General features: G+C 38.6%; 3 protein-coding genes across 5 annotated transcripts; 2 read left to right on the top strand and 1 right to left on the bottom strand.

Moving 5' to 3' along the window:
- Positions 1-1,676: 1,676 nt before the first annotated feature.
- LOC122291230 (54S ribosomal protein L19, mitochondrial) lies at positions 1,677-3,181 on the top strand. Of its 3 annotated transcripts, none has more exons than XM_043098878.1 (2): positions 1,677-2,158; positions 2,944-3,181. In XM_043098878.1, exons 1-2 carry the CDS (start codon positions 1,802-1,804, stop codon positions 3,076-3,078), a joined length of 492 nt encoding a protein of 163 aa, XP_042954812.1. In that variant the 5' UTR covers positions 1,677-1,801; the 3' UTR covers positions 3,079-3,181. The 3 variants fall into 3 exon arrangements, with proteins under 3 accessions (XP_042954812.1, XP_042954814.1, XP_042954813.1); XM_043098880.1 differs by lacking the exon at positions 2,944-3,181 and adding an exon at positions 2,682-2,838 and having other exon boundaries at positions 1,679-2,158; XM_043098879.1 differs by lacking the exon at positions 2,944-3,181 and having other exon boundaries at positions 1,680-2,423.
- Positions 3,182-9,668: 6,487 nt separating this feature from the next.
- On the top strand, positions 9,669-15,938 carry LOC122292523 (inner membrane protein PPF-1, chloroplastic-like). Its single transcript, XM_043100924.1, has 11 exons — positions 9,669-10,111; positions 10,254-10,364; positions 10,463-10,537; positions 10,678-10,738; positions 10,976-11,049; positions 11,162-11,266; positions 11,929-12,036; positions 12,128-12,231; positions 14,444-14,593; positions 14,674-14,800; positions 15,738-15,938. Exons 1-11 carry the CDS (start codon positions 9,782-9,784, stop codon positions 15,843-15,845), a joined length of 1,353 nt encoding a protein of 450 aa, XP_042956858.1. The 5' UTR covers positions 9,669-9,781; the 3' UTR covers positions 15,846-15,938.
- A 689-nt stretch (positions 15,939-16,627) lies between these two features.
- On the bottom strand, positions 16,628-18,197 carry LOC122292524 (CLAVATA3/ESR (CLE)-related protein 46-like). The gene is made up of 3 exons (XM_043100925.1): positions 17,262-18,197; positions 17,017-17,084; positions 16,628-16,898 (listed from the first exon to the last, which is right to left on the bottom strand). Exons 1-3 carry the CDS (start codon positions 17,359-17,361, stop codon positions 16,818-16,820), a joined length of 249 nt encoding a protein of 82 aa, XP_042956859.1. The 5' UTR covers positions 17,362-18,197; the 3' UTR covers positions 16,628-16,817.
- Positions 18,198-25,169: the final 6,972 nt, after the last annotated feature.

Genomic DNA, 25,169 nt, shown 5'->3' on the forward strand with positions numbered 1-25,169 from the left:
CCTAACTGAAAAATAAAAGGAAGGTTTTGCATTTACACAGCAATTTAGGACATGACCTCGCAAAAACTCAAAAGGAGGGTATCCTTACCAGGGGCTAGACTCAAAATTGCCATTTGGAATAAACATTACCACTCAAAATTATAAACAAGATCACAATATATCACCTCAACACAAATGCCGGCAAAGATATATGAGATCCTTTGTTTATTGGTTTTAAATCAAGTGCCCCATTTACCTCCTTTTCCTGTTAGGACTTCGATTCCTCTATAATAAGAACAAGCATTTGCCTATTCAAATAAAAGTCTCAAGCCTGTGTGCTGGGCACTTTATAGATGTTGGTACCAAATATCTGGATGTAATAAGGAAATAAACTAAATGCAAATGAATGGATTCAAATATGGGATAAAGGCAACCCGGGGAAGTGTTTGAACTCAACCCAGTTAGCTTCCGAACAGATTAATAACTTCAAATTGCTTTAAAAACCTAAAGTAAATACATACCAGATCCAAAGACCTAAATTCGATAACTAAATTCAATACCTAACTAATGAAAACCACAAAATCAACATATATCCACAACACAAAATCGACCAGCTCCAACATTTAATGAAACTACTGCTGTGAGAGAGAGAGCGGGGGAGAGAGAAAAATACTTGACGAGAGAGAAAGAGAGGGCACTTCTCGGCAGCAAGGATGTGATTAGTTGAGAAGGGAATCCAACGAAGAACAGAAGGCCACAAAGACCTTGGTTTTGTTGGGGACGCAGAGAAGATCGCATCTCGGCGTTTCTGATCTCCTCCGTCATTTTTGACCACCGAAGGCGAGATATGCTCATGTAAATTATAATTCTATACGTTTACCAGAACGGAAATAGCCCCCGGTAGTCGGGAAGTGGAGGAGAAGTGTTTTGCAAAGAAAGGAAAGAGAATGGGGATGACGGGAGAGGAAAAGAAAATGGAGAGAGAGAAAAATGGAACCTATCAAAACGAAGAGAGAGAGAGAGAGAGATGTAACCTAGGAAATGGTGTCTTCCTCTCAAATTCATTTTCATTCCCGCTTTTACTCCAAATGTACCGTTTAAATAAATGGTCCACATACGACATCGGTGCGCATCGGTGCCCCTCCATGCCTATACCAAAGTTTTTTTTATAAAATTCTCATTCTATCTCATTCTTCAAATTTGGTCGTAGAGGAGAATAGACATACAGTAAATTCAAGAGACATTAGGTATTTATTATTATTTTTTTATTTTAGATCCTAAAATTTAAATTATATTTAAGTTCTACTTGATCACTGAAAATTTTCATATGAGAATTCTGAGTTTTAAGATTAAATATTAAAATATTATATTTTAATATTATTATTATTTTGAGATTTGAAAAAATTAAGAAAAAATTGAATTGTTTATTATATTTTATATGAGAATTTAGAAAAGTTACAATGATGAGATGAAATTTTGTATTTGAGATGAAAAATTCAAATGGTCAAACAGTACCTTAATTACTGAATCAAATTCAATTCATCCCAAATAAATTATTGACGAGATCTATTATTTTTTTCATTTCTTATAAAAAAAATTAAACTCATCTTAATAAAACTCATAAATTATTATTATTTACCATTCAATTTAACTTATTTCAACGTACCGATTAAATACTTAGGCACGAAATCCTCGAAGGACCGTCGTCACCAACACGAGCTATTAAACTTGGATGCAAGACGCTACCCTACCCGAGCGCTAAGTCGTATATTTCCCCTGGATCCCTCTCTCTTTCACACGCAAGCACAAACACGTTGAGGGCATGTCGACGCTGAAAGAGATCCTTACCCGGCGGCCCGTGGCCGCGACGATCCGTCTCACGGTCCCAGCCGGAGGAGCTCGCCCAGCACCACCGGTGGGACCTGCTCTGGGACAGTACCGGCTGAATCTGATGGCCTTCTGCAAGGACTTTAATGCCCGCACACAGAAGTACAAGCCCGACACACCCATGGCCGTTACCATCACCGCTTTTAAGGACAACACCTTCGAGTTCATCGTGAAGTCCCCCTCTGTCACCTGGTACATCAAGAAGGCAGCCGGGGTCGAGTCCGGCAGCAGCCGACCGGGCCACGAGGTCGCCTCTACCATAACTCTCCAGCATGTCTACGAGATTGCCAAGGTGAAACAGTCTGACCCTTATTGCCAATACATGCCCTTGGAGTCCATTTGCAAGTCCATCATTGGGACCGCCAATACCATGGGGATTAAGGTTGTGAAGGAGTTGGATTAACAACATTCCAAATCCTGTTCTTTTGATTTGGTTGTCAGCCCCTTTTCTCGTTCTTTTCAATTTTTCTAAAAGATGGGCTTAAAATTGTGATGATGGACTTGTGGGATGTTGTACTTGTCTTGAATTTGTTTTAGTTTGAATTTTTGTTTGATCAGTAGAGTCTTGCATAATTCCTTGGTGATAAGATATGAAAGTAGTTAGTTGGAAATGATACTGGTGAGAAAATGAAAACCTTTGCAATATGTTCTTTATTACTTATCCTTCAGTTACTGACAGATATTGATTAGTATTTGACAACTTTTACAGATCATATTGATTTTACTTCATTTTTGTTTTCCTTTGGAACAAATGTCTGTATTTCAGATGCATGTTTAGAGATCTTGTTCCATAAAATTTTGTGTTGCTTTTATAGGATAGAGTTGGGGAACTTGGATAGCCCATTCTATCGAACGAGCTGGAGAAATGTAATCAACCAGGTCTTTTGAGTTTAGGATCAACTAGCTTCCCAAAATTGGTAGAAATTCCCATTGCATGTAAGAGGAGTCAAGGGGAGAAGTACTGAGCTGATGAATGCATCGCATGGTGTTAGGAATTTTTTAATTATTTCTTGAATTATTTTTTTGACAACTATTTTATTTCTTGCATTATTGGAACTGCATGTTGGATATATGCAGATATCAGATTCAGTAGCAGTGCACGAGTGCGTAGTGAATATTGAACAAGCAATCTGGTCCTGCATTTTCCTGTCTAGTTTACTAAATTTAGTAGATTTTCAATTTTTAAAGACTTGTGAATGCACTGCAATTTGAGCTTTTGGATTATTATAAGAGCTTGGCAAGCCATTTATGGGAGTGAAAGTAGCAAAATTGGGGAGCATGTCCAACAGTTACAGACCTGCTGTGCTTATATTAGCATTTTGTGCTCAGGTTTACTTAAGATAAATATGCTTTTTCTGTGTTGAGATATAAAATAAATATTAAAATCTACCTCTTTCCATTAGTTTAAACTTTTGGGATAAGTGGTGATTTCACATAGTATCAGAGCAAAGTTCTTGAGTTTGAACCCTGATTCTATACTCTACTCCATTTAATTAAATATTTTACGTGCTGGGCTACCCATTGAGGGGGAGTCTGACCACACGTCAGGGATAGTGTTTAATATCTAAAATAAATAATAAAATTTACTTCTTTTCATCAGTTTAAACTTTTGGGAGAAGTGGTGATTTTACAATTTGGATGAGAGATTTATAGCCATTTGTATTTGGAAGCTTGTTTCCGAAAGGGTCTTAGATCTTGGGTTTAGAATCATGGGTTTCGTTGCTTTATTCAGCATTGAAACTCAACCATCCATCTCCTTGATTTACACCTTTACATATTATGGTATGTTAGAATGGGCACTTTTTTTTGTCTATATTGTTTTTTTAGATGGATTTCTATTCTTTTGTGGCTGGTTCTTAAATTGCTTGTCAAACGCTTGGAAACCTTGGCTTCTAATATTGGATAATTATATTTTTATTTTTTATTTGGTGCCGTTATCTAGCAACCGTGAATAGGGCTGGTTAGCGAGGCACCCAGACCCAACTTGCCTGCCCAAATCGCCAGCTTGTTGAGCAACGAGCTGACAATTTTTTTTTTTTGACAAAGCTAGCGGGCAGGTGGGATACTCACCTGCTTGATAATCACCCGTCCGCGCACAATACATGTATATTTGAGAAAAGAAACCCAAAATACCATTACACATTCACATTGTCGCTTATCTCTTCTTCTTTCTTCTTCCGATTTATTCTTCTATCATTCTCTCATCTCCTCCTCATAGGTCTACCTCCTTTTGTTCTCTCTTCTTCTCCTGATGGATCTAGCTCCATTTCTTCTTCTCCTCCTCTCCTTCTTAGTCTTCTCTTTTTTCTTGTTGTTCTTGTTCTCTTCTCCCTGTCATCGCACTACCGCCCATTTGCTTGATCCCACACCGTGTCGCACCCTATCATCTCCTTAGTTCATCAAAACGCAAGCAATGATTCTCGAGATTCTTTTTGAAATTTCATTTTCTTCTTGTTTTCTTTGTCTTCCTGGTGCCCTTTTTTGGCAATTTAGCCATGGCAAATAGTGTTGCAAAAATGATGACAATAAAGTGAAAGTAAGCAAGAAATAATCAAACAATCAGTTACACGATACAAATTTACGTGATTCGGCAACGTACCTACATCTATGAAGTTGCAGAGGATTTTATTATGTTGAAGAATCACTAGATACACTTTAGGGTGATTTTTCACCGTTCAAAACGGTCAAATTATACAAAATAAGTGTATTTTTAGGGTTGCATGATGGAAATCCTAATTTTCAATTTTCTGTCATACTCGCTCAAGCAGAGTGTCACGTGCGCATCGAGTAAACTCTATTTCTGGTTTTTGCTCTAGCGTCGAGTCGAGCGAACTTTTTTATTTGATCTTTGCTCTAGCTAAAAGTCTGAGTGAACTTTCTATCTTGAATATTCTTGAGTAAAAAACAGTGCCAAAAACAGCTTAATTGAAAATCCACTTTAAAAAACTATAATAAATCATTATTGGGTCGAATCATCAAATGGGGTTGCCACAACGATAAACTAGACTATACAAAACCCAACAAATGGGAGGTTCAATGATTGGGCAGGTTTGATTTTGTGGTGGTTCGATATATGTTGAATGGTAGGGAAGTCCTGCCCCTCACTTATCTGCCTATAGGATAGGGACAAACAACTTCTCTGTGAGGTAGGGGTTCTTGTTGGAGACCTCGGTCAAGCCTCCAAACACTAAGGGTCTAATTCTCGCTTTGTTGCACCTCTAGTGATCGATGAGACTCCTTTGCTTGGTGTAGATCACGTGTAACCCAAATGGAGCTTAGGTGTGATGAGGCTAGGGTTCAATGGTGGGAAGTAGGATAGTGTTTGGGTTAGGTGATCACGGGTTAAGTGATTATGGTGCACAGCTAAGTGACCCTTGGTATGCTAGGCGCCACTTGTGTGCTAGGGTTGGATGATGGGCTATCTTGGCTAGGGTTTAGAGATGAGTGAGTGAGGCTAGGTTGGATGAGGAGTTCGTCCAAGGCTATTGGGGGTGTATTCGGCTAGGGCAAATGTGGTTTGTGAGATATTAAAAGTTAGGAATTGTGAAATTCTTAAAAAATAGAATTTGAGATCTAGGAGGATAATGGCTGGCCGAAAATGGGTAGGATGGATAAGAAAAATGTATTTTGGTGGGAATATGGGATTTGACAATCAAGGAAATTGACCAATCAAATGATGGAGAAAAAAATGGAAGTAAGACTTTTTAGGATCTAGGGTTTCGGCCAAGCCAAGGAAGCTATGGCCGAATCTCTCAAGGTGAGATCTAGGGTTTTTGTGGTTTTTTTAGTTATGGGATTTGATGAGTGGCGCATAAGTCTTGATGGGAGGCTAGGGTTTTGTGATTTGAGGCAATTGAAGGTGATGGAAAAAGGCAAAAGATAGGTTGACCGAAATTGATGTTTTGGAGATGGAATTCTTCAAGAAACTTCAAGGAAATCTTATGAACATGCAAGAAATCACATGAACACAAGAGATCTAGCAAAACTCCACACAATCTGAATTCCCTAATAGAGGATTCGGCCTCGACACTCCAAATCAACCAACAAAAAGATAAAATAAAAACAAAAGAACCAAACAATCTTCGATTCACAAATTGCACAAAGAATTGAAAGGAATCCTCGATATATTAAAGGATATATTGAATCAACACAGATTCATGAATTGCACAGTAAAAATCCTCTCCTTGGGGATTCATGAATTGCACCCCAAAAGAGTCCAAGTGCATGAGCACCGAAAATATCACTCTCCAAACCCTATGGCTGGCCACTCAATGTTCAATTTGTCAAAAGATTCTAATGAAATGTCTGTCTAAGGGTCCTATTTATAGAGTTTACAAAGTGGAAACCTCCAAAAGGTCCCTAAGCAAAATAAAATAAAATAAATAAATAAATGAAATAATAATTAATCAAGTCTTTAAATAAAATAAATAAAAATGATAATTTAGCCATGGTGGCCGAGACATGCATGGCCCATGGTGGGCTAAGGTGGTGCATGGTTCACGGCTAGGCTAGTCATGGTCTGGTCCGCGACTCGCTGCATAGCATGGCATGGTGCCACGCGTTGGTCTGGTTGTGGGCATGACATGGTGTGAAGCCTAGGCCTAATGGTGGGCACAGAGTGATGCCGTACTGCTACTGTGGTGCTCAGTCAAGTGGCTTGGGCGGTAGTCCTGCATGGCCCGAGCTGATGGTCTGGGTGATGAGCATGTATGGCCCAAACTGACGGTCTGAGCTATAGGGCTTTAAGGCACAGGCTAGAGCCGTGCGCTGGATGGCGTGCATGTGGGAGCACGCCACTAGCCTTGCCTGCAAGGCACAGGTTGGTACCGTGTGCTGGATGGCATGTTTGTGAGGGCACGCCACTAGCCTCACTAAGTGGTGTTGGGGCACGCATGCATGCTCGCAGATGCACGCACAAGCCTGCACACCTGGTCTGCACACGACCATTAGTCTCCATGGTTGCCCACTGCGTGTCATGGTCTGAGCCAAGGCATGTAAGCAGACTAGCCATGTGACTGTCCTAACCCTCCATGAGTTGTGTCGATGTGTGGTCCCAGGCAAATTTCCTGGGGGTTGTGACCGTTCTACCCGCCTCGCGGATAGGGTGCAGGAAGGGGCCACCCCGCTAGGCGGGGGGTGGGTTGAAATTGCACCTCGACACCCCTCGCTCAACCCAATAACCCATGGGGTCTATAAATTAATTTTGGATCTAAAGTTTTTTTTAAACTCAAATTATAACATAATTTAAATTATAAATTAAAATATATATACATTCAAAAAGAATATAAACTCATTAGAGTTTATTTTGGATTGCCTTGACCTCTTAAGCCAACATTTATATAGAAGGCCAAGATAATACAATAATCAAACTTAAACAATGTAGGACTTAACAATTCACCACACATTATTCAAGTATGATTATAATATTGCCTTAGCCTCTTATATAAAAGTTGGTCTAAGAGACCAATGCAATCCATTAACTCAGAATTCAATTTCAAACTTTTAACAAATTATATATACCTATATATAATATATTTATTTAAATTATTTATGTAAATATTAAAAATATAATTTTTTATATTAAATAAAAGAGGAGTGTGGATCGGAATGCGGGTCGCTGGAGGCAGGCCCCCGCTGCCTGTGAGGTAGGGGAGGGGGAGGAGAGGGCAGCTAACAACCTGTACAGGGCAGTTAGTAGCCCTGACCTTGAAGTCTAGTCTTTACAGGCCTTGGGCGTGGACTTGTTTTTACTTCAGAACTAGCCTTACCCGAAATGGCAAGATTGCAAGGCTACCAATACTTTCATATTAAATGGGCCACGTGGTTCATTATCCTCCAATACCATTGATTAGTCACTTTTGATTGATATGTACTCTAATACTATTTATAAACAAAAATAAAAATAAAAATATTATTTTAATAATAAACTTTATTTTAAAAAAAAAAGTGTACTAATTACATAATTTATAACTGTGCCTATTATCTAGTATTATTCATAACAAAAATTTATTAAATAATTTTAAAAAAAGTGTAATGTGATAATTTCATTTTATCACAAAATTTCCGGCAGTAAAATTACTTGCATGATGATCAATTTTGAATGACATGAATAGCCCATTTGTGCTAGAGAAATACTTTTTGCAGTTGAAAAATGCAGTCGGCGTGCAGTCATGGAGAAAAAAGTAAATTAATAAGGGATCTACATGAAAAAAAAAATTATTTTTATAACTTTTTTTTATTCATGTAGGTCCTCCTGAATATAAAATAATTTTTTTATTCATTCCGTACAGTCGACTTCACGCCGACTGCATTTCCCGACTGTATGTAGGAAAGCCCTTTGTGCTAACGAGGTAAGCCATGTAAGTTAACAGAGTCACTCAAGTTTCCTCCAACGGAGATATGCAGTGGTGAAAGTTTAGATCGAAAATAGTTTTGTTACGTATAAATAAAGTTATGTATTAATTTATGTATTAATATTAATTTATTCATATTTAAAATTTAAATTAGTACTATTTTTAAAAAAATTTAATTTTTATTAATCATATTAAATTAATGCACATATTAATACGTAATTGTACTTGTAACTAGATTTTTTTAATCAAAAAATTGGAAAATTAGTTGGTTGGTTTGGTTTTAGATCGGTCCGGTCTGAAGGATCGATCTGAAATCAATTTTTATATTGTAAAAATTAGTCACATCCAATCAAATTTTGGTTATTTACTTTTCAAAATTAGATTGGACCGATTTAAAAATACATATATACAAATTAAATTGTTAATATTATATAAAATATTATATATAATTTTTATATATAATATATATAATGATATATGAAATTTTTATATATATGTACATATAGTATATAAAATAATTTTATATTAAAATTTTATAATCTTGAATATGAACATTTATAATTTATTTGATCATATATTATAAGAGTTGACTAATATAGTTAACTTAATATGTTAGTATTAATACTATGATATTAGTATAATATGATACTATGATATATATTAATATTATACTATGATATTAGCATAATATTATAATTTATAGTAGTAACACTATAATATTATGATACATTAATATATAGTATAAATTGACACGATTAAAATTAGAAAACTTGACCGAATTAGTAAAATCGAAAATACTAGTTTAAGAGAATAACTGGTGTGGAATTGATTATTGAAAATAAAAAACCGATGTAATGGGTTCAGTTCTAAAAATTCTATAAAACTGGACTAAATTGGATCGGTTACATATCTTTCAAAAAAAAAAAGTTTGGTCTGGACACAAATATTACATAAAAATATTTACATGTGATGAGATTGTAATTCTTTTTATTATAAAATAAATTTAATGGATAATATTTATCAGTTGAAAATTTTTACTCATTATTCATACATTACACACTTATTTTTATTTTTTCAACAAATGTATAGTATAAGGATGATAAGTAGAACAAATTTAAGAAATGATATTTATAATCGTAAAATATACAAGTTCTAAATAATTTAAAAAAAAATAAATACGAGATTTATAATAAAAAAATTAATTTTTAAATATAAATATTAGTCTTTAAATCTACAGGATTTGCGTATCAAGCAAATATTTCTCTTTGACAAAATTTTTTTTGAAGAATTCCTCAATTCTCACACGTGGAATTCGGACATTGGGTACAACAGTCCGTGATCAACCCGGCGAATTTGACTCATTTTTGTATTTTGCCCGTTCTTTAATTTAGTTTTACATATTTGCCACCTTTACGGAAGAATTTACTCAAAATATGGATAATTCGATCGAAATTATATTATTCTACGTTCTCCACCATCGATCGGTCTTATACCTTCCACCACCGATCCCCTCATCCCCCATGAGAAGCTGAGCTCGTTTCATCACCCTCTTCTCTTCTCCCATGGCGAATACCGTTATTTCATCCCCATCCTTCATCGGCCCATCCCTTCCGTCCCTCTCTCGCCATGGCCTCCACACCCTCCCTCACCGAGGTCGGCTCTTCTCCACCACCACCAGAGTCAAGCTCAGCTTTCATGACATCCCTCCCATCGATTCCGTCCACTCTCCGGTTGATTTATCCGCTCTCCTTAACAGGGCCGAAGGCCTGCTTTACACCCTGGCGGACGCCGCTGTCGCAGCCGACCCAGCCTCAAGCTCCACTGAGGCGGCCGCGCAGAAAAGTAACGGGTGGTTCGGGTTTATCTCCGATGCCATGGAAGCTGTTCTCAAGGTAAAACATATATGAATTATTTGTCGGTAGTTGTGTAATTTTGCAAAAAAAGGTGGGCGAAATGATTAGATTTTTGTTCTGTTATAATTTGCAAGAGACAGACGAAGTAAGTTTTGAATGAATTGCTTGTTGACTCCTGTAGGTATTGAAGGATGGAATTAGTGCTGTGCACGTTCCATATGCGTATGGATTTGCAATTATATTGCTTACAGTTATTGTTAAAATTGCCACATTTCCTTTGACAAAGCAACAGGTGAGTCTTTCACTGTACATGCATCCGATTCCAGTGTGCCTGTACGGGCCTCGGCAGTGTTGGTATTTTTGGTTCGTGACATTCAATACTGTTTGTAGGTTGAATCAACACTAGCTATGCAAAACCTTCAACCAAAGATTAAAGCCATTCAACAAAGATATGCTGGTAATCAGGTGAGACGGTATCTCGGTTTTATGTGATCGCACCAAACATTCAGTTTGAGCAAAAATATTTCATACTTATTAGTTTGTTTTGGCCCAAAGTAGTAAATATTGTACTTTCTGATATCTCTATCCCCTTTTTCTGTGTTTAGGAAAGAATACAACTTGAGACATCAAGGCTATATAAGCAAGCAGGGGTTAATCCTTTGGCAGGTGTTCTTTTCATAAATCTGTTAACGTTGCAATTAACACTCTCAAATTCAACCTGTTGATACTTATTCCAATTATATGTTCATTTGGTCGTTGGTCTTTAGGCTGACACAAGTTCAAATTCGTTGTCCGTGGACCGTGGCAGTATACTAATTGTCATGCAAAGATGTTCTTAAAATGCTAATCAGCTTATACACACACACATGCATATATTAACATCTTACTGATTTTCCTGCAAAGGTTGTTTCCCCACTTTGGCTACTATACCAGTCTGGATAGGGCTATATCAAGCTCTTTCAAATGTGGCAAATGAGGTAATTAAGAGGTTAATATCTTAATATCGTTTTGGTGATGTTATTGGACATAAATCTTATACCTTCACAAAAAGTTGGTCATTGCTAATTTTTGTAAAAATTGTATCTGAAGGGACTGTTGACAGAAGGTTTCTTTTGGATTCCCTCTTTGGGTGGCCCAACTTCAATTGCTGCTCGGCAAAGTGGATCTGGCATTTCTTGGCTTTTTCCATTTGTGGTAATTACACTTTACTTTCACTTGGCTTGTGGAGCTAAAAATTGTATTGCAGTGTCTTTAATTATATTGCAAACATTCAATCTCTCATAGCAATTCTTAAGTTAAACACCATCTTTATGGATGTTTTTATGTTAATTACTGATCATGGAAGTGTTAGCTTGAGCTCTCAATTTGGGGCTCATATCTGAAACATGTAGTGAAGCACAGATTTTTGGTCAGTAGTCAGGCATCAGGATGCTTTTGGTATTGTGGCCTGCTTCCCATACTGTCCTGTCTTCCCTGTCATCCTTAGTCTCCTCTATTGTGTGCCTTGACCAAGACTTAACAGCCAAAAGAAGAGAGATAGGTCATTTCTGACATTTGGAAGGTTAGGCTTGCGTTGGCAGTTTGACATTTCTTCCTATTTTGTCTGCTTCCAACATTAGTTAGGTAGATGCATGCCATGGTCCATGGATGGTAAGCATGTCCTAGGATATAAATGAGCTGTGTTCCACACGTATCTTTGAGGATCTAAAGCATTAGGTCCACAGTTTACAAAGCGGGTAAGGGATACTCCCTCATTTATCAGTTGTATTTTCTACATGTATGGCACTGAATACCCAAGTTGTCTTGCATTCTTATGCATTTGATGTGGCTTTTACAATCTATAATTCTTCGTGCAGGATGGCCATCCACCTTTGGGCTGGAATGACACTGCAGCATACCTTGTTTTGCCTGTACTCCTTGTTCTTTCTCAGTATATTTCAATGGAGCTCATGAAGCCTCCCCAGGTAAAGCATTAGCCTCTTCCCTGAACCTTTTCATTTCTCTGTTCTCAAATTTTCCTTCTATCGTGAAGCCTTAATTTTCTTTTTTTGGCAGACTGATGATCCATCTCAAAAGAACACTCTTCTTGTTCTCAAGTTTCTTCCACTCATGATTGGTTACTTCTCCTTGTCTGTCCCATCAGGATTATCCATTTACTGGTTGGTTTCTCGTTAACACTTTCATTTCTCTGTATCAGCCCCATTAGGATTATCTGCATCCATATGCTATTGTTGATAATTGCTTTGTATAAATTTATTCTTTTTTTTAATAGGTAATCAAGAAGTTTTATTCATAAAAGTAGGCAAAGCCCAAGTACGCAGGGAGTATACATAAGAAGTACCTAACTAGGGTTTACCACCGAAAGTAGAAAATCATGGACATTAAATCTGTTAACAACAATGGGCCCTGCTCATAAGAACAAAGTTTTAAAAAAAGGAAAACTTTAAGCTCAACCATTGTTCTCTCGGTCTTCGAAACTTCTATCATTTTTCTCCTACCAAATACACCAATACATACATATGGGAACAATTTTCCAAATTGCTACCACTTGTGAACTACCTTGGAGGCTTCTCCAGCTTGCAAGGAAATCCACAAGTCTAAGAGGCATGACCTATGATAATCCAATTCCAGCAAAAAAATCATCCCACATGGTCTTGGCCACCTTGCAACGTAGAAGCAGATGATCTACTGATTCTTCATTTTTCTTACACATGCAACACTAGCCCAGCACCATTACCTGACGTTTCCTTAAGTTTTATGTAGTAAGAATCTTGTCCAATTATGATGTCCAAACAAAAAAAAAAAATGACTTTTGAAGGAGCTTTCGTCTACCGTATACTCTTTCATGGGAATGTGGTCATTCCTGAGCTAGTTAAGACATGGTGAAACGGTCTGACAGGGAACCTACCTTTCTTGGAGGGATTCCAATTCATCTTATCTATGTTATCCTCAATCGTGCTTACGGATACAGTCCACATAGAACTCTATGATAGCCTCCAACTCCCAATCTTGGGCTGCCTAATGAAATCTACATTCCATTGAGGGGAGCCTCTAGAAAAGACCACAAGGTCAGCTATCGCTACATCCTTCCGCTCGAGCTCAAAAATGGCAGGGAATGTGTCTTTGAGGCTTTGTTTACCACACAATTTGTCGTACCAAAATCTGACACGAGTACTGTCCCACCACAATATGTTCATGTCTCCAGAAGATCTCCCACCATTTTCTAATATGTACTTCCACAAGCCCACCCCACATGGATCATGTACCTCATTTGAGCACCATCCTCCCCATGCCTCCCCAAATTGTGAATCTATAACGGACATCCATAGGTCCTCCCTTTCATGTTGGTACCGCCACAACCATTTACCCAACAAAGTTTGGTTGAATTTCATCAAATTTCGAATCCCCAATCCACCCCCAGAAATTGGAGGACAAACAACCAACCAGTTTATCAGATGAAATTAGAACTCTTCCCCCAACTCACTCTAACAAAAAGTCTTGTTGTAACTTTTTGATACAGTTGGCAACCTTTGGGCTTTGTGGGGAGCGGGAACAAGGACAGAAAAGTGGTGGGTAGGTTAGAAAGAGTACTTTTAATCAAAGTGAGCCTACGATCTTTAGACAAATACAACCTCTTCTAAGAAGCCAATCTGCATTCCACCTTCTCAACCACTCTTTGTATAAATATCACTCTTTTGATACATGCAGAGTGGTTTGTATGTCCGACAAGAATGTGAAATAGTATAAAACTTTGAGTTAGCCCTATGACCTTTTTATGATTTTGTTGCACCTACTGATTCTGCCAATAATTTTGTGATTTGATCTACTATGCTGAGAATTCTCACAATGATAACAAATATGTTTGCTCAGTCCAATATGGTGGCTCTGAATCTTCCTTCTAGCATGAGTTATTTTATTTTAATTCAAATAAAATAATTAATGACAGAAAGAAGATTCCGACACTTAGATTAGCAGATTATCCAATTGATTATAAGAACACATACACCCTATTGGACTAATAAAATATATTTATTATCATTATGAGTATTTTGGGTGTAGCCAATTGGTCAAAGGGTGGACTTGGGATGAAAGTTAGACTCAAACATCCTGGGTTCGATTTTAATTTCTTTTTTTATTATCTGGTACATGATATGTTGCTCGGCAGGTTCTATGTGATTGCTCTTGTAACAACTAACATGTCATGAACTGATTGCATTAGATATTTTGTGATACAAAGTTAAATCATAGGGTGTTTGACCGATATATTTTCTCTTCACCCTTTTTAAGCTTTATGCATGGACATTAAAAACTATGTATTCTGAACAAACTTGGTGGTTTGTTAATTCATAAAATTTATTGTGTGATTGTTAGGTTCACAAACAATGTTCTCAGCACTGCTCAACAAGTATGGTTACGCAAATTAGGTGGTGCAAAGCCTGTTGTAGCTGAGAATGCTGGTGGAATCATTACAGCAGGACGTGCAAAACGATCAGCTTCTCAGCCAGTACAGCCTGGCGAGAGGTCAGTTTTACATTACGGAATGCATACAAGTATCTTCAGCTCTTTCAAAGTTTTCTTACTGGCAAAATGGCAACCAACAGGTTTAGGCAGTTAAAAGAAGGAGAAAATAAGAAAAAGTTGAGCAAGGCCATGCCTACAGAAGATGTTCAGAATCTGGCTTCGACATCTGATTCTGAGGATGATCCAGATGAAGAGACTAAGGATAAGGTAAAACTCAACTTTTAGTTTCGTACTATCCATTCAGTTGGAGAATTGTTGCTGTTGTCCTCCCGAAGCACTTTGTTATGCAACAAATATCATGTTTTCTTTTTGTGAGTAACTGTTAATGCAAATAAAGAAGCAAAGATGAAAGAGCTCCATATTCTGTTGTTATGATAGTAATTCACATGGGCAGATTACCCTCCATCTTGATTGCAATTTTGATATCGTATTATGACTGCTACTTTTTTGAAATTATATTTTAATCTTTTAAAATAAAAAGAGCATACTAGTTGAATGTTTAGGCTCATTGTTAAAATTTATTGGACCAATGAATGGAAGATGCAGAATTCATATGGCAGCATAATCATGAGCTGATTGTGTTAACATCCTGTTGGCAGTCGGTGGTTCCACTACCTCAAGTTTTTCATTTCAGCTATTGTTGTGAAGTTTACATTGATTAGTCTTTGGCTAACACCAAACAATAAAGAAAACAGGCTGTGTTGTATTTGTGTCTGTTGCCTGCATGCACGTCTATGGAATTATCTAATATGGTATTTGTTAAAAGGAAGACCACAGATGAGGAGGAAGTTCTCCTGTCTCACCATCCTACAATCCCAGTGAGATTAAGAAGGCATGTTGGTATACATATTGCATAGAGACAATGAAGTGAAAATCAGGCCGGGTGCCTTTATTTCAAGATAGAAGTTGATCCATATGTGAGCATAGTCCTAAACAAATAAGGGCAGTGGGCACGTATACTAAAAAAACACTGCGCAACCGCTTTATTTTATATTATGAATGGAGAATCATTATCAATCTTGACAGCTTCCAACTCAATTATGATCTGAAGTTAGGGTGCATAGTTTTATCTTGTAAACAGCATTCTTACCTGGTTTTCTTTTACTTAACACAGGATTTTAAAACTAACTTGAGATTTTGACAGGGTGAGGAGGCTCTTGAAGAAGCACATGCTCCTAGTAGCGGTAAAGAGGTACCAAATTATCCACGCCCAAGGCGGAGCAAGCGATCAAAGCGGAAACGTGCTGTATAGAGAGACAATGTACTATATTTTGTAGTTTATGTTGAGTCTTGTATATCTCAGCAAATTTTATCTTGGTTAATATATAGTGGCCATTCTTTTTTATGTCGGTTCATTCATCTTAAGTCGATATCCACGTTCCATGTTATTTTAAGCAAAGGTCTAGCCACCACGATTGTTATGCGTGTTTTGAGTAATTAATTACCTTTAGAAAATGGGGAGGATCTATAATTCTTTCTATAAAATGAAGCGACGCAGCATTTCAAGCTCTGTATCAGAGCAATTCTCATTCTCGGAAGATCATGTGAAGCAACATGAGTTTATGTTGATGGAGTTCATGTCGTAGAACATAAATAGCAAAACTTACAAATTAGTGGTGAAAATAACCTCAATGGTGATTCCATGGAGATGATTTTTCTGCATTTGGCCTCGAGATATACGTTTGATCATATCGGTTTCTCTCTCTCCCCCTCTCAACTCACATTGGCCTGAGAGCTGGCCTAGAGTTTTTTTTTTTTTTTTTGGGACAAGACAAACTACCCTTTTTGAGGTGTAGAAAAGATAAATAATCCGATTTTGCAAACAGGGGGGATCCACTGATATGGTAAAACATATGAACATCTTGGGCCCCTTCATCTCTGCTGCAATGCATGAGTACCATAACATTGTTCTGCAAAGAAATTTTATGCCTTGGTTTCTTTCCTTTTGAGCTTTCATAGGTTGGATTTTAAATCATCTGTTGGAAGATTTTAATGGGGATTCAGCTTATGGTGATTCTATGATAAACTTTGCTCTGAATAAAGGCTTCCGCTTCTATAATACACACCCCCGACTAATTTCCATTTTTATACAAGCACAACACCCCTAAAGACACGGATTCTCAAACTAATGGATACATCTGACTTTTCCTAATCCTCGAAATGTGCTGTAAGACTAAAACTTCTAACTTTTACTTGCTTTTGCAGCACGTACAAGTGCATCCATCTATTTATGTCTAAACGGGGGGCGGTGATTCCCTGCAGGGTTGGGGCCTGACGGAGTCTTATGAATCTTCTTTCCTTTAACCTGTTTTTGGTCATTGGACTAATCAAAGAGTGCAGGTGTATGACATTTGTATTAACTTATTATCCATATAAATGAGAAGAATAATTGAACTTGAAAATAGAGTATTCCTTGTTCTTACCCGACTAGGTGAGGCATCCCTATTGTGCGACGTTGAGCTTGGTTGCCCTTGTCTGAGCCTCAAATGAACTGTGTTCAGCATTTAGAAAAACAGAAAGGCAAGGTACATTAGAGCCTGTAACAAAAAATGGTCTGCTGGCTTGTTTTCCTCTGTATTTCAGTGTTATCATATAAAGTAAAGAGTTTAATCTATCAGTAAAAGAGATTGATGTATACTGAGCAGGGGAAAATGGGGTACTGGCTTACCTGATTCTATAGGCTGGACACTCATGGTGAAGCAAGGGCATTGAGAAGCTGCAAGCAAGAGCCATGCCAAGATAAGATGGATTGGAGTGAGTCTTCTCATTTTTGCTCATGAGTTTGGTGCATGCTGCCTGTGGAAGCTTTTAATATTGTGTTCGAAGAAGCATGAAGAAATCATAACAAGACCTGAAAAAACAAAATTGTGGGAATGTTTGTTAAAAAGTGCTCGGGAATCCTATGCCATTACAAGTTGATCTGATAAGATCAGGAATGGATAGCTTGTCCTCATTGTAGATTGACTACTCTCAGGTATCATTGCATCCATGATAGATTTCTTAAGTACTTGTTATCATTTTATTTTGAGTGGCTTGAGCCATGCTGTCGGCATGGGACGTAGGGACCCGCCAATTCATTTTTAAATGATTGAGCTCCCTGATACTGTCATATGTTTTGATTTATTCTTAATGTAGGGGATTTAAATTCGTTCTTAATTTGTCCATTTATGCATAGACATAAGTTAAATTTCCAAAAGGAAATATCAATGAATAAATTCATTAAATGTTCATAGATTTTATGTTGAAGGACCAGAACTTTTTCTTTTATAGTATTAAGCATACACAAGTGCATCCAGTGATGAGGTTCTTATTGCTTACCATGTGAAGGAAAAGCCTTCTACTGCCGTGACTCAAGTCTCAGGGTTTTGTTCCAATGAGGTTCTTTGTTGACCAGCCACCCAAGTGGCATGACTTGTACATGCACCGTAAGGTGCATTGTCTTATTAGGCACCATTCGGTGCCTTGTTTCTATTAGGCTCTCACTCCGTATTTTTAGCAGCTGAATGCTGCACCGAAATCAGCAGCTGAAGAGAACTTCTCCTATAAATAGGAGAAGTTCTGATCAGCAGAAAGAGGCAGTGGGTGAGAAGAAAAATAGAGAGAAAGAGGGACGTGAGAGAGAGATAGAAATTTGTAGAGTGATTTGTAAATCTCGTACAAATTCTATAAAAGAGGCTCCAGTGGATGTAGGCAATTTGCTGAACCACTTTAAAATTATTTTGTGTGATTTTCGGATAGACCTGTGGCGCAACAATTGGTATCAGAGCCACTAGTTTTTTTTGTGGAGTGGATACGTACAGTCTAAGGAGGTTCTGTCTAGGAGATTGGAAATTTTAAGTGTGTCCATTGTGACCCTCCAATCTTTCCTGGGAACTGACTTAGTGTGGTACTATTCATTTCTACAGTAAAAATTCATCAAGAGCTCTGGTTCAAGCTGTCCGAAAATTCAAGTTGGTCAAAATAAATTTTTGACACCTCCAGGGTGTTCCTCGCGTTGAGACGAATCCGTTGACGCAAACGGAATCGAAAACGGAGGTCGGAAGAGCCCACACGCGCCCCTAGAAGATCGGCGCGTGCATCTGCTGCGCTTCACGCACCCCACGCGCTTCAGAGGAAAAAGACGCGTGTCAGACACGCTCCTCACGCGCCCCCACGCGCGCCTACAGTGGTTCAGCGCGTGAAAATAACTCTCCCACGCGCCCCCACTCGCACACAGTGCTGTAGCGCGTGTGTCACACGCACCTACTCGCCCCACGCGCACTGTTCAGCGCGTGCATCACACGCGCCAGACATATCACAACCATCCGTTTTCCAGATCCATTTTCGGCTTGATCTAAGCCATTCGGAGTCGGATTTGAGCAATCAAATAGTGCTTTCCTACTATTTGGATCGTTCCGGACTCATCCGTACGATTAGAATTTTGAAATTTTGAGTCTAAAATTTCGAAATTCAAATGGAAAGATCTGGAAGAGATAGGAGTTCTGATAATGCCAGTAGCTCCGGGCGTCGGTCCACTGTGTCAAATGCCAAGTTTGAAGTTGAAAAGTTCGATGGAACAAGCAACTTCGGCATGTGGCAGTGTGAAGTCATGGATGTGTTGATCCAACAAGAGTTGGATATTGCGTTGGGAGGAAAGCCAGATGATATGACTGATCAGGATTGGAAGAAGCTTAATACTCAAGCTTGTAGTACAATCCGATTATGCCTTACCAAAGAACAAAAGTATTTTGTCATGAGAGAGACAAATGCTAAGGTACTTTGGCAGAAATTGGAGGATAAGTTCATGAAGAAGAGCATTGAGAGCCGTTTGCACTTGAAGAAGAAGCTCTTCAGATTCCAATTTCGTGAAGGTATTTCTATGTCTGAACATCTGAATAGTTACAACCAAATTCTTGCTGATTTGTTAAATTTAGATGTTGAAATTGAAGATGAAGATAAAGCTTTACTTTTGTTAAATTCCTTGCCCGATACATATGAGCATCTAATTACTACTCTATTGTATGGGAAGGAAAGTATTAGTTTTGACGATGTATCTAGCTCTTTAATTAGCAATGAGTACCGGAAAAAGGATAAGCAGGTACATCACGATACATCAAGTGAAGCTTTAACAGCAAGAGGGAGACCACAGTCAAGGTATCCCAGAAAGAAGAACGGTTTTCATTCGAAAACCCGGGCCACATCACGTGGTTCATCAGTCGGCAGAAAACTCGCCAGAGACGAGTGTTCCTTTTGTCGTAACAAAGGACACTGGAAGAAGGATTGTCCCAACCGGAAGGGACAACAGCAGAATCAACCCACCACAGCCAATGTCGTGGACAGAGATGATGATTCGGATTTTTCCTTGATAAGCTCATCATCCATTTGTCATTCCGATGAATGGATTATGGATTCCGGATGTACCTATCATATGTGTCCCAATCGGGACTGGTTTACTGACTTCACAAAGATCGAGGGTGGAGCAGTACTTATGGGCAATGACAGTGCCTGTAAGACTCAAGGAATAGGTAGCATTCGGTTAAAGCTGCACGATGGCAGCTTCAAGACTCTGACAGAAGTTCGGTACATTCCGGACTTGCGAAAGAATCTCATCTCACTGGGATCTCTGGATTCGAAGGGATTCAGAATCGTCATTGAAGACGGAACTCTCAAAGTACTAATGGGAGTTCAGGTGGCAATGAAGGGCTTAAGGCGAGGAAACTTGTACTTCTTGCAAGGAAGTACTGTTGCTGGAAGAGCTTCCACAGGCTGTGAGAAGCTAGATGAGACTGATGATGACACCACCAGTCTTTGGCATATGCGTATGGGACACGCAGGAGAAAAAGCTTTGCAGACACTGGTGAAGCAAGCCTTACTCAAAGGTGCCAAGACTGGTAAACTATCTTTCTGTGAGCACTGTGTATTGGGGAAGCAGAGGCGGATCAAGTTTGGAACCGCAGTACACAATACACAAGGAATACTTGACTATGTGCACTCCGATGTTTGGGGACCTACCCAAAATGCATCTTTGGGAGGTAAACATTGGTTTGTAACTTTTGTTGATGATTATTCTCGTCGTGTGTGGGTGTATACGATGAAGAATAAAGATGAAGTGCTGAAAATCTTCCTTGATTGGAAGAAAATGGTTGAGACTCAGACCGGCAGAAAGATCAAACGTCTCAGATCTGATAATGGAGGTGAGTACACTTCAGACCCCTTCATGGAAGTATGCCGGAGAGAGGGAATTGTCAGACACTTCACGGTACGAGGTACACCGCAGCAGAACGGTGTGGCAGAACGAATGAATCGTACTTTATTAGAGAAAGTGTGATGTATGTTGCTGAATGCTGGATTGAGTAAACAATTTTGGGCTGAAGCTGTGACATATGCCTGCCACCTCATCAACCGACTACCTGCAGCTGCCAATGATGGGAAGACACCCATTGAAATGTGGAGAGGTAAACATGCTACTGATTATGACTTTTTACACATTTTCGGATGTCCTGCTTACTATCATACTAAAGAAAGTAAGCTTGATCCTAGAGCCAAGAAAGCAAAATTCTTGGGCTTTAGTACTGGTGTAAAAGGGTACAGACTCTGGTGTATAGAGTCCAAAAAGGTGATCATCAGTAGAGATGTAACATTCAACGAATCTGAGATGCTTAAGTCACATAAGCATAAAGAGTCCAGTGAAGGCAGCAGTAATGGCGAAACATCAGATGATTCGCAGAATGTGGAGTTTATTACTTCAAAGAAGCATGGACAAGATGAGACTGATAATCCAGTCACAGTACCTCCATGTCAACCCGAATCAATAGCAACCAACAGACCGAGACGAGAGAAACGTGTACCAACACGTTATGCAGACTATGTGACATATGCATTACCAGCTGAAGGGGGTGAAATCCCAACCACTTACAGAGAAGCCGTACATTCCAGTGAACAAGTTGAATGGACAAAGGCGATGAATGAAGAGATGCATTCTCTTCACCAGAACCAGACTTGGGAGCTTGTGCCGCTTCCAAAAGGAAAGAAGGTAATTGGCTGTAAGTGGATCTTCAATCAGAAAGATGATCCAGCTGCTAAAAATGGAGTGCGATACAAAGCTAGGTTGGTAGCCAAGGGCTACGCTCAGACAGAGGGAATTGACTACAGTGAAGTATTCTCTCCGGTTGTGAAGCATTCATCCATTCGGATATTGCTAGCTTTGGTTGCACAATATGATCTGGAGTTAGCACAGCTTGATGTAAAGACAACTTTCTTACATGGTGATCTGGAAGAGGAGATTTATCTGTCTCAACCAGAAGGATTCAAAGAAGCTGGCAAAGAAAACTGAGTATGCAGTCTGAAGAAGTCTCTCTATGGCTTGAAGCAGTTACCTCGGCAATGGTATAAGCGGTTTGACCGCTTTATGATGGATCTGAAATACACTCGTTGCCAATACGATCATTGTATATATTTCAGAAAACTTACAGATGGATCTTTCATTTATTTACTTTTATATGTAGATGATATGTTAATTGCATGTAAAAGTAAGGGGGAGATAGACCGCTTAAAAACTCAGTTAAGTAATGAGTTTGAAATGAAAGATCTGGGAGAAGCACGAAGAATACTGGGGATGGAGATCAGCAGAGATAGGGTGAAAGGTACAGTTCACCTTACTCAGAAGTAGTATCTGAAAAGAATACTGCAACGATTCAACATCGACTCGAAGACGAAGCCGGTGAGTACTCCTATGGCCTCATATTTCAAGCTCAGTGCATTGCAGTCTCCTAAAACCGATGAAGAGCGGGACTACATGAAGAATGTCCCATATGCAAGTGTTGTTGGAAGCTTAATGTATGCCATGGTGTGTACACGACCTGATATCTCCCAGGCCGTTAGCTTAGTTAGTCGCTATATGCATAATCCTGGAAAGGTTCATTGGCATGCGGTTAAGTGGATTCTACGGTATATTGTGGGGACCGTAGATATTGGTTTGAAGTTCGAGAAGAGTGAAGATAGTCTAGTAACTGGGTATGTTGACTCAGACTATGCAGGAGATCTTGACAAACGCCGATCGACAACTGGATATGTGTTCACTATGGCTGGAGGACCAGTTAGTTGGCGATCAACTTTGCAGTCGACAATTGCACTATCATCAACTGAGGCTGAATACATGGCTGTAACAGAAGCCGTGAAAGAAGTCATTTGGTTACAGGGACTGGTAACAGATTTGGGCTTTGAGCAGCAAGAGGTTACCGTTTACTGTGACAGTCAAAGTGCAATCCATTTGGCCAAGAATCAAGTATACCACTCTCGAACAAAGCATATAGATGTCCGTTTCCACTTCGTACGTGAGATATTGGAAGAAGATGACATCAAACTTCAGAAGATTGGCACTGAAGATAATCCAGCAGATATGTTGACGAAGGTCGTCACAGGAATCAAGTTCCAACACTGTTTGGACTTGATCAGTATTGTACACTGCTGAGCACCCTCGGGTGCAATGGAGCATATTCGATAGCAGAAGTCTCTCATGTCAAAGAAAGAGGTGTATTCATTTGAAGAATGAATCAATTTGCAAACAGCCGGGTATGACACACTTGGGTGGAGGGGGTGATTGTTGACCAGCCACCCAAGTGGCATGACTTGTACATGCACCGTAAGGTGCATTGTCTTATTAGGCACCATTCGGTGCCTTGTTTCTATTAGGCTCTCACTCCGTATTTTTAGCAGCTGAATGCTGCACCGAAATCAGCAGCTGAAGAGAACTTCTCCTATAAATAGGAGAAGTTCTGATCAGCAGAAAGAGGCAGTGGGTGAGAAGAAAAATAGAGAGAAAGAGGGACGTGAGAGAGAGATAGAAATTTGTAGAGTGATTTGTAAATTTCGTACAAATTCTATAAAAGAGGCTCCAGTGGATGTAGGCAATTTGCTGAACCACTTTAAAATTATTTTGTGTGATTTTCGGATAGGCCTGTGGCGCAACAGTTCTTATGGCTTGGATTCATGGCTCTCTCTTTCTTGTACTTTCCCTGATCTTGGACTCAGCCTGAGTTACACATCCTAAACCCATGAACTCATTCTTCACTCTATGTTTTATGAAAGGAGGATTTGTGTTAATTTATCCCGAGTTAAACTCACCCTTTTCCCTGAGTCCATGATGCTTTAGTTTCCTTTGGTTTGGAGGGCTTCAAATGAAAAGGAGAGATTCTGGAGCAAAAGAGAGTAAATGATTGGCAATGTTTATTGTATGATGAATTAATAAGCTAAATTTTGATTCTAAAGTCAAATCGTAAATGCTACTTGCTTCTTTCTTCCTCTTCCTTCTTCTTCTTCTTCTTTTATTTTTCCTTTTTTTGGTAGGTGCTAGTAACTCGTTTGGCTTAGATTGATTTCCACCAACATTAATCACTAATCCACTAATGAGTTTAATATAAATTTTAACCCGAAAATTTTGGCTTTGGCCAGGATGAGACATTTAATAAGAAAACTCTACCACAAAGAAATCCCAAAAAGAGAAGAAAGAAAATGACTGTTGGTTGATAATCATTCAGATGGGAAAGTCACCCAAGTCATGATTAGGATCGTGCAATCCATGGCTTGATGTAGATACATGTCCTTGATGTCAATGCTCAGACGTGGGGCACGGGCCAATACGCCGGGTAATGATGAAAAGGAAGAGGACTTGAGATTTTTACTCTCAAATTATAGAACTTGCACGAATTAAGCGTTGGATCATGACATGGCCCATGGGTAGTAAATATCAAAGCCTACATGAAAAGAAGCCGATGAGCTTTTACCCAACAGATCCAAGAATTTTGTTATTATGGCCCAAAAACATCATTCAAATGGGCCCCCAAGCTCTTGAGCTTTGACAACCCAAAATTAGCTAAGATCCCGTCAAAACCCCCATGGACAAGACATGAAAGAAGTAACACAGGAGGGATCTTGGGTTATGCCAACCACATAAGAGGGTTGCCGAATGGAGCGAGCATCAAGTTTCTCTAATATACTAATGTACACATCCTTCAGTTCCCGCAGTTTCCATTCTGGCTTCCAAGTTCCAACAACGAGAGAAATCAAAAGAAATGCACCGCCTCAAGTTTTTCTATAAAGAAAAGTATAGTTACAAGTACAATTATATATTAATCTATACATTAATATGATGTAATTGATCAAAAAGTAGATTTTATTAAAAATAGTATTAATTTAAATTTTAAGTATGAATAAATTAATATTGATACACAGATTAATACACGACTTTACTTATATGTAGCAAAAACCTTTCTCTAATTTACTACGTGCTCGTGCATTTTCCTCCCTCCCTAGAGTCCCAGTACTTCAATCTGGCCTGGGGGATGGTGTCCTAAAACCCACAACAAAATCAATATAAAAAAAAAAAAAAATGCCTAATTTGTGCAGTATCCACGTTCATATTTCATCGTGCGTTTATATTTACCAAGATGAGTAATCCTCTTCAAGTTGTGAACCAGCAATCAAAGATGGATCGACCCAAAATAATCATATTTCGGACCAGCACTAATTAGATTAATATAAACATATGAAAAATAATATTTATAATTATAAAGTCAGTAAATGTCATATAATTTTTAAA

The sequence above is a fragment of the Carya illinoinensis genome, chromosome 13, assembly GCF_018687715.1.
Source record: "Carya illinoinensis cultivar Pawnee chromosome 13, C.illinoinensisPawnee_v1, whole genome shotgun sequence".
NCBI classification, from domain to species: domain Eukaryota; kingdom Viridiplantae; phylum Streptophyta; class Magnoliopsida; order Fagales; family Juglandaceae; genus Carya; species Carya illinoinensis.

Coding starts and splice junctions, on each gene's coding strand:
- LOC122291230 (XM_043098878.1), top strand. CDS start 1,802: ATGTCGACGCTGAAAGAGATCCTTACCCGGCGGCCCGTGGCCGCGACG. Junction 2,159..2,943: donor ATGTCTACGAGATTGCCAAG/GTGAAACAGTCT, acceptor GGATATATGCAG/ATATCAGATTCAGTAGCAGT.
- LOC122292523 (XM_043100924.1), top strand. CDS start 9,782: ATGGCGAATACCGTTATTTCATCCCCATCCTTCATCGGCCCATCCCTT. Junction 12,037..12,127: donor AGCTCATGAAGCCTCCCCAG/GTAAAGCATTAG, acceptor TTTTTTTGGCAG/ACTGATGATCCATCTCAAAA. Junction 14,801..15,737: donor ATGAAGAGACTAAGGATAAG/GTAAAACTCAAC, acceptor AGATTTTGACAG/GGTGAGGAGGCTCTTGAAGA.
- LOC122292524 (XM_043100925.1), bottom strand. CDS start 17,361: ATGAGAAGACTCACTCCAATCCATCTTATCTTGGCATGGCTCTTGCTT. Junction 17,085..17,261: donor TGTCCAGCCTATAGAATCAG/GTAAGCCAGTAC, acceptor TGCTGAACACAG/TTCATTTGAGGCTCAGACAA. Junction 16,899..17,016: donor GGGATGCCTCACCTAGTCGG/GTAAGAACAAGG, acceptor GACCAAAAACAG/GTTAAAGGAAAGAAGATTCA.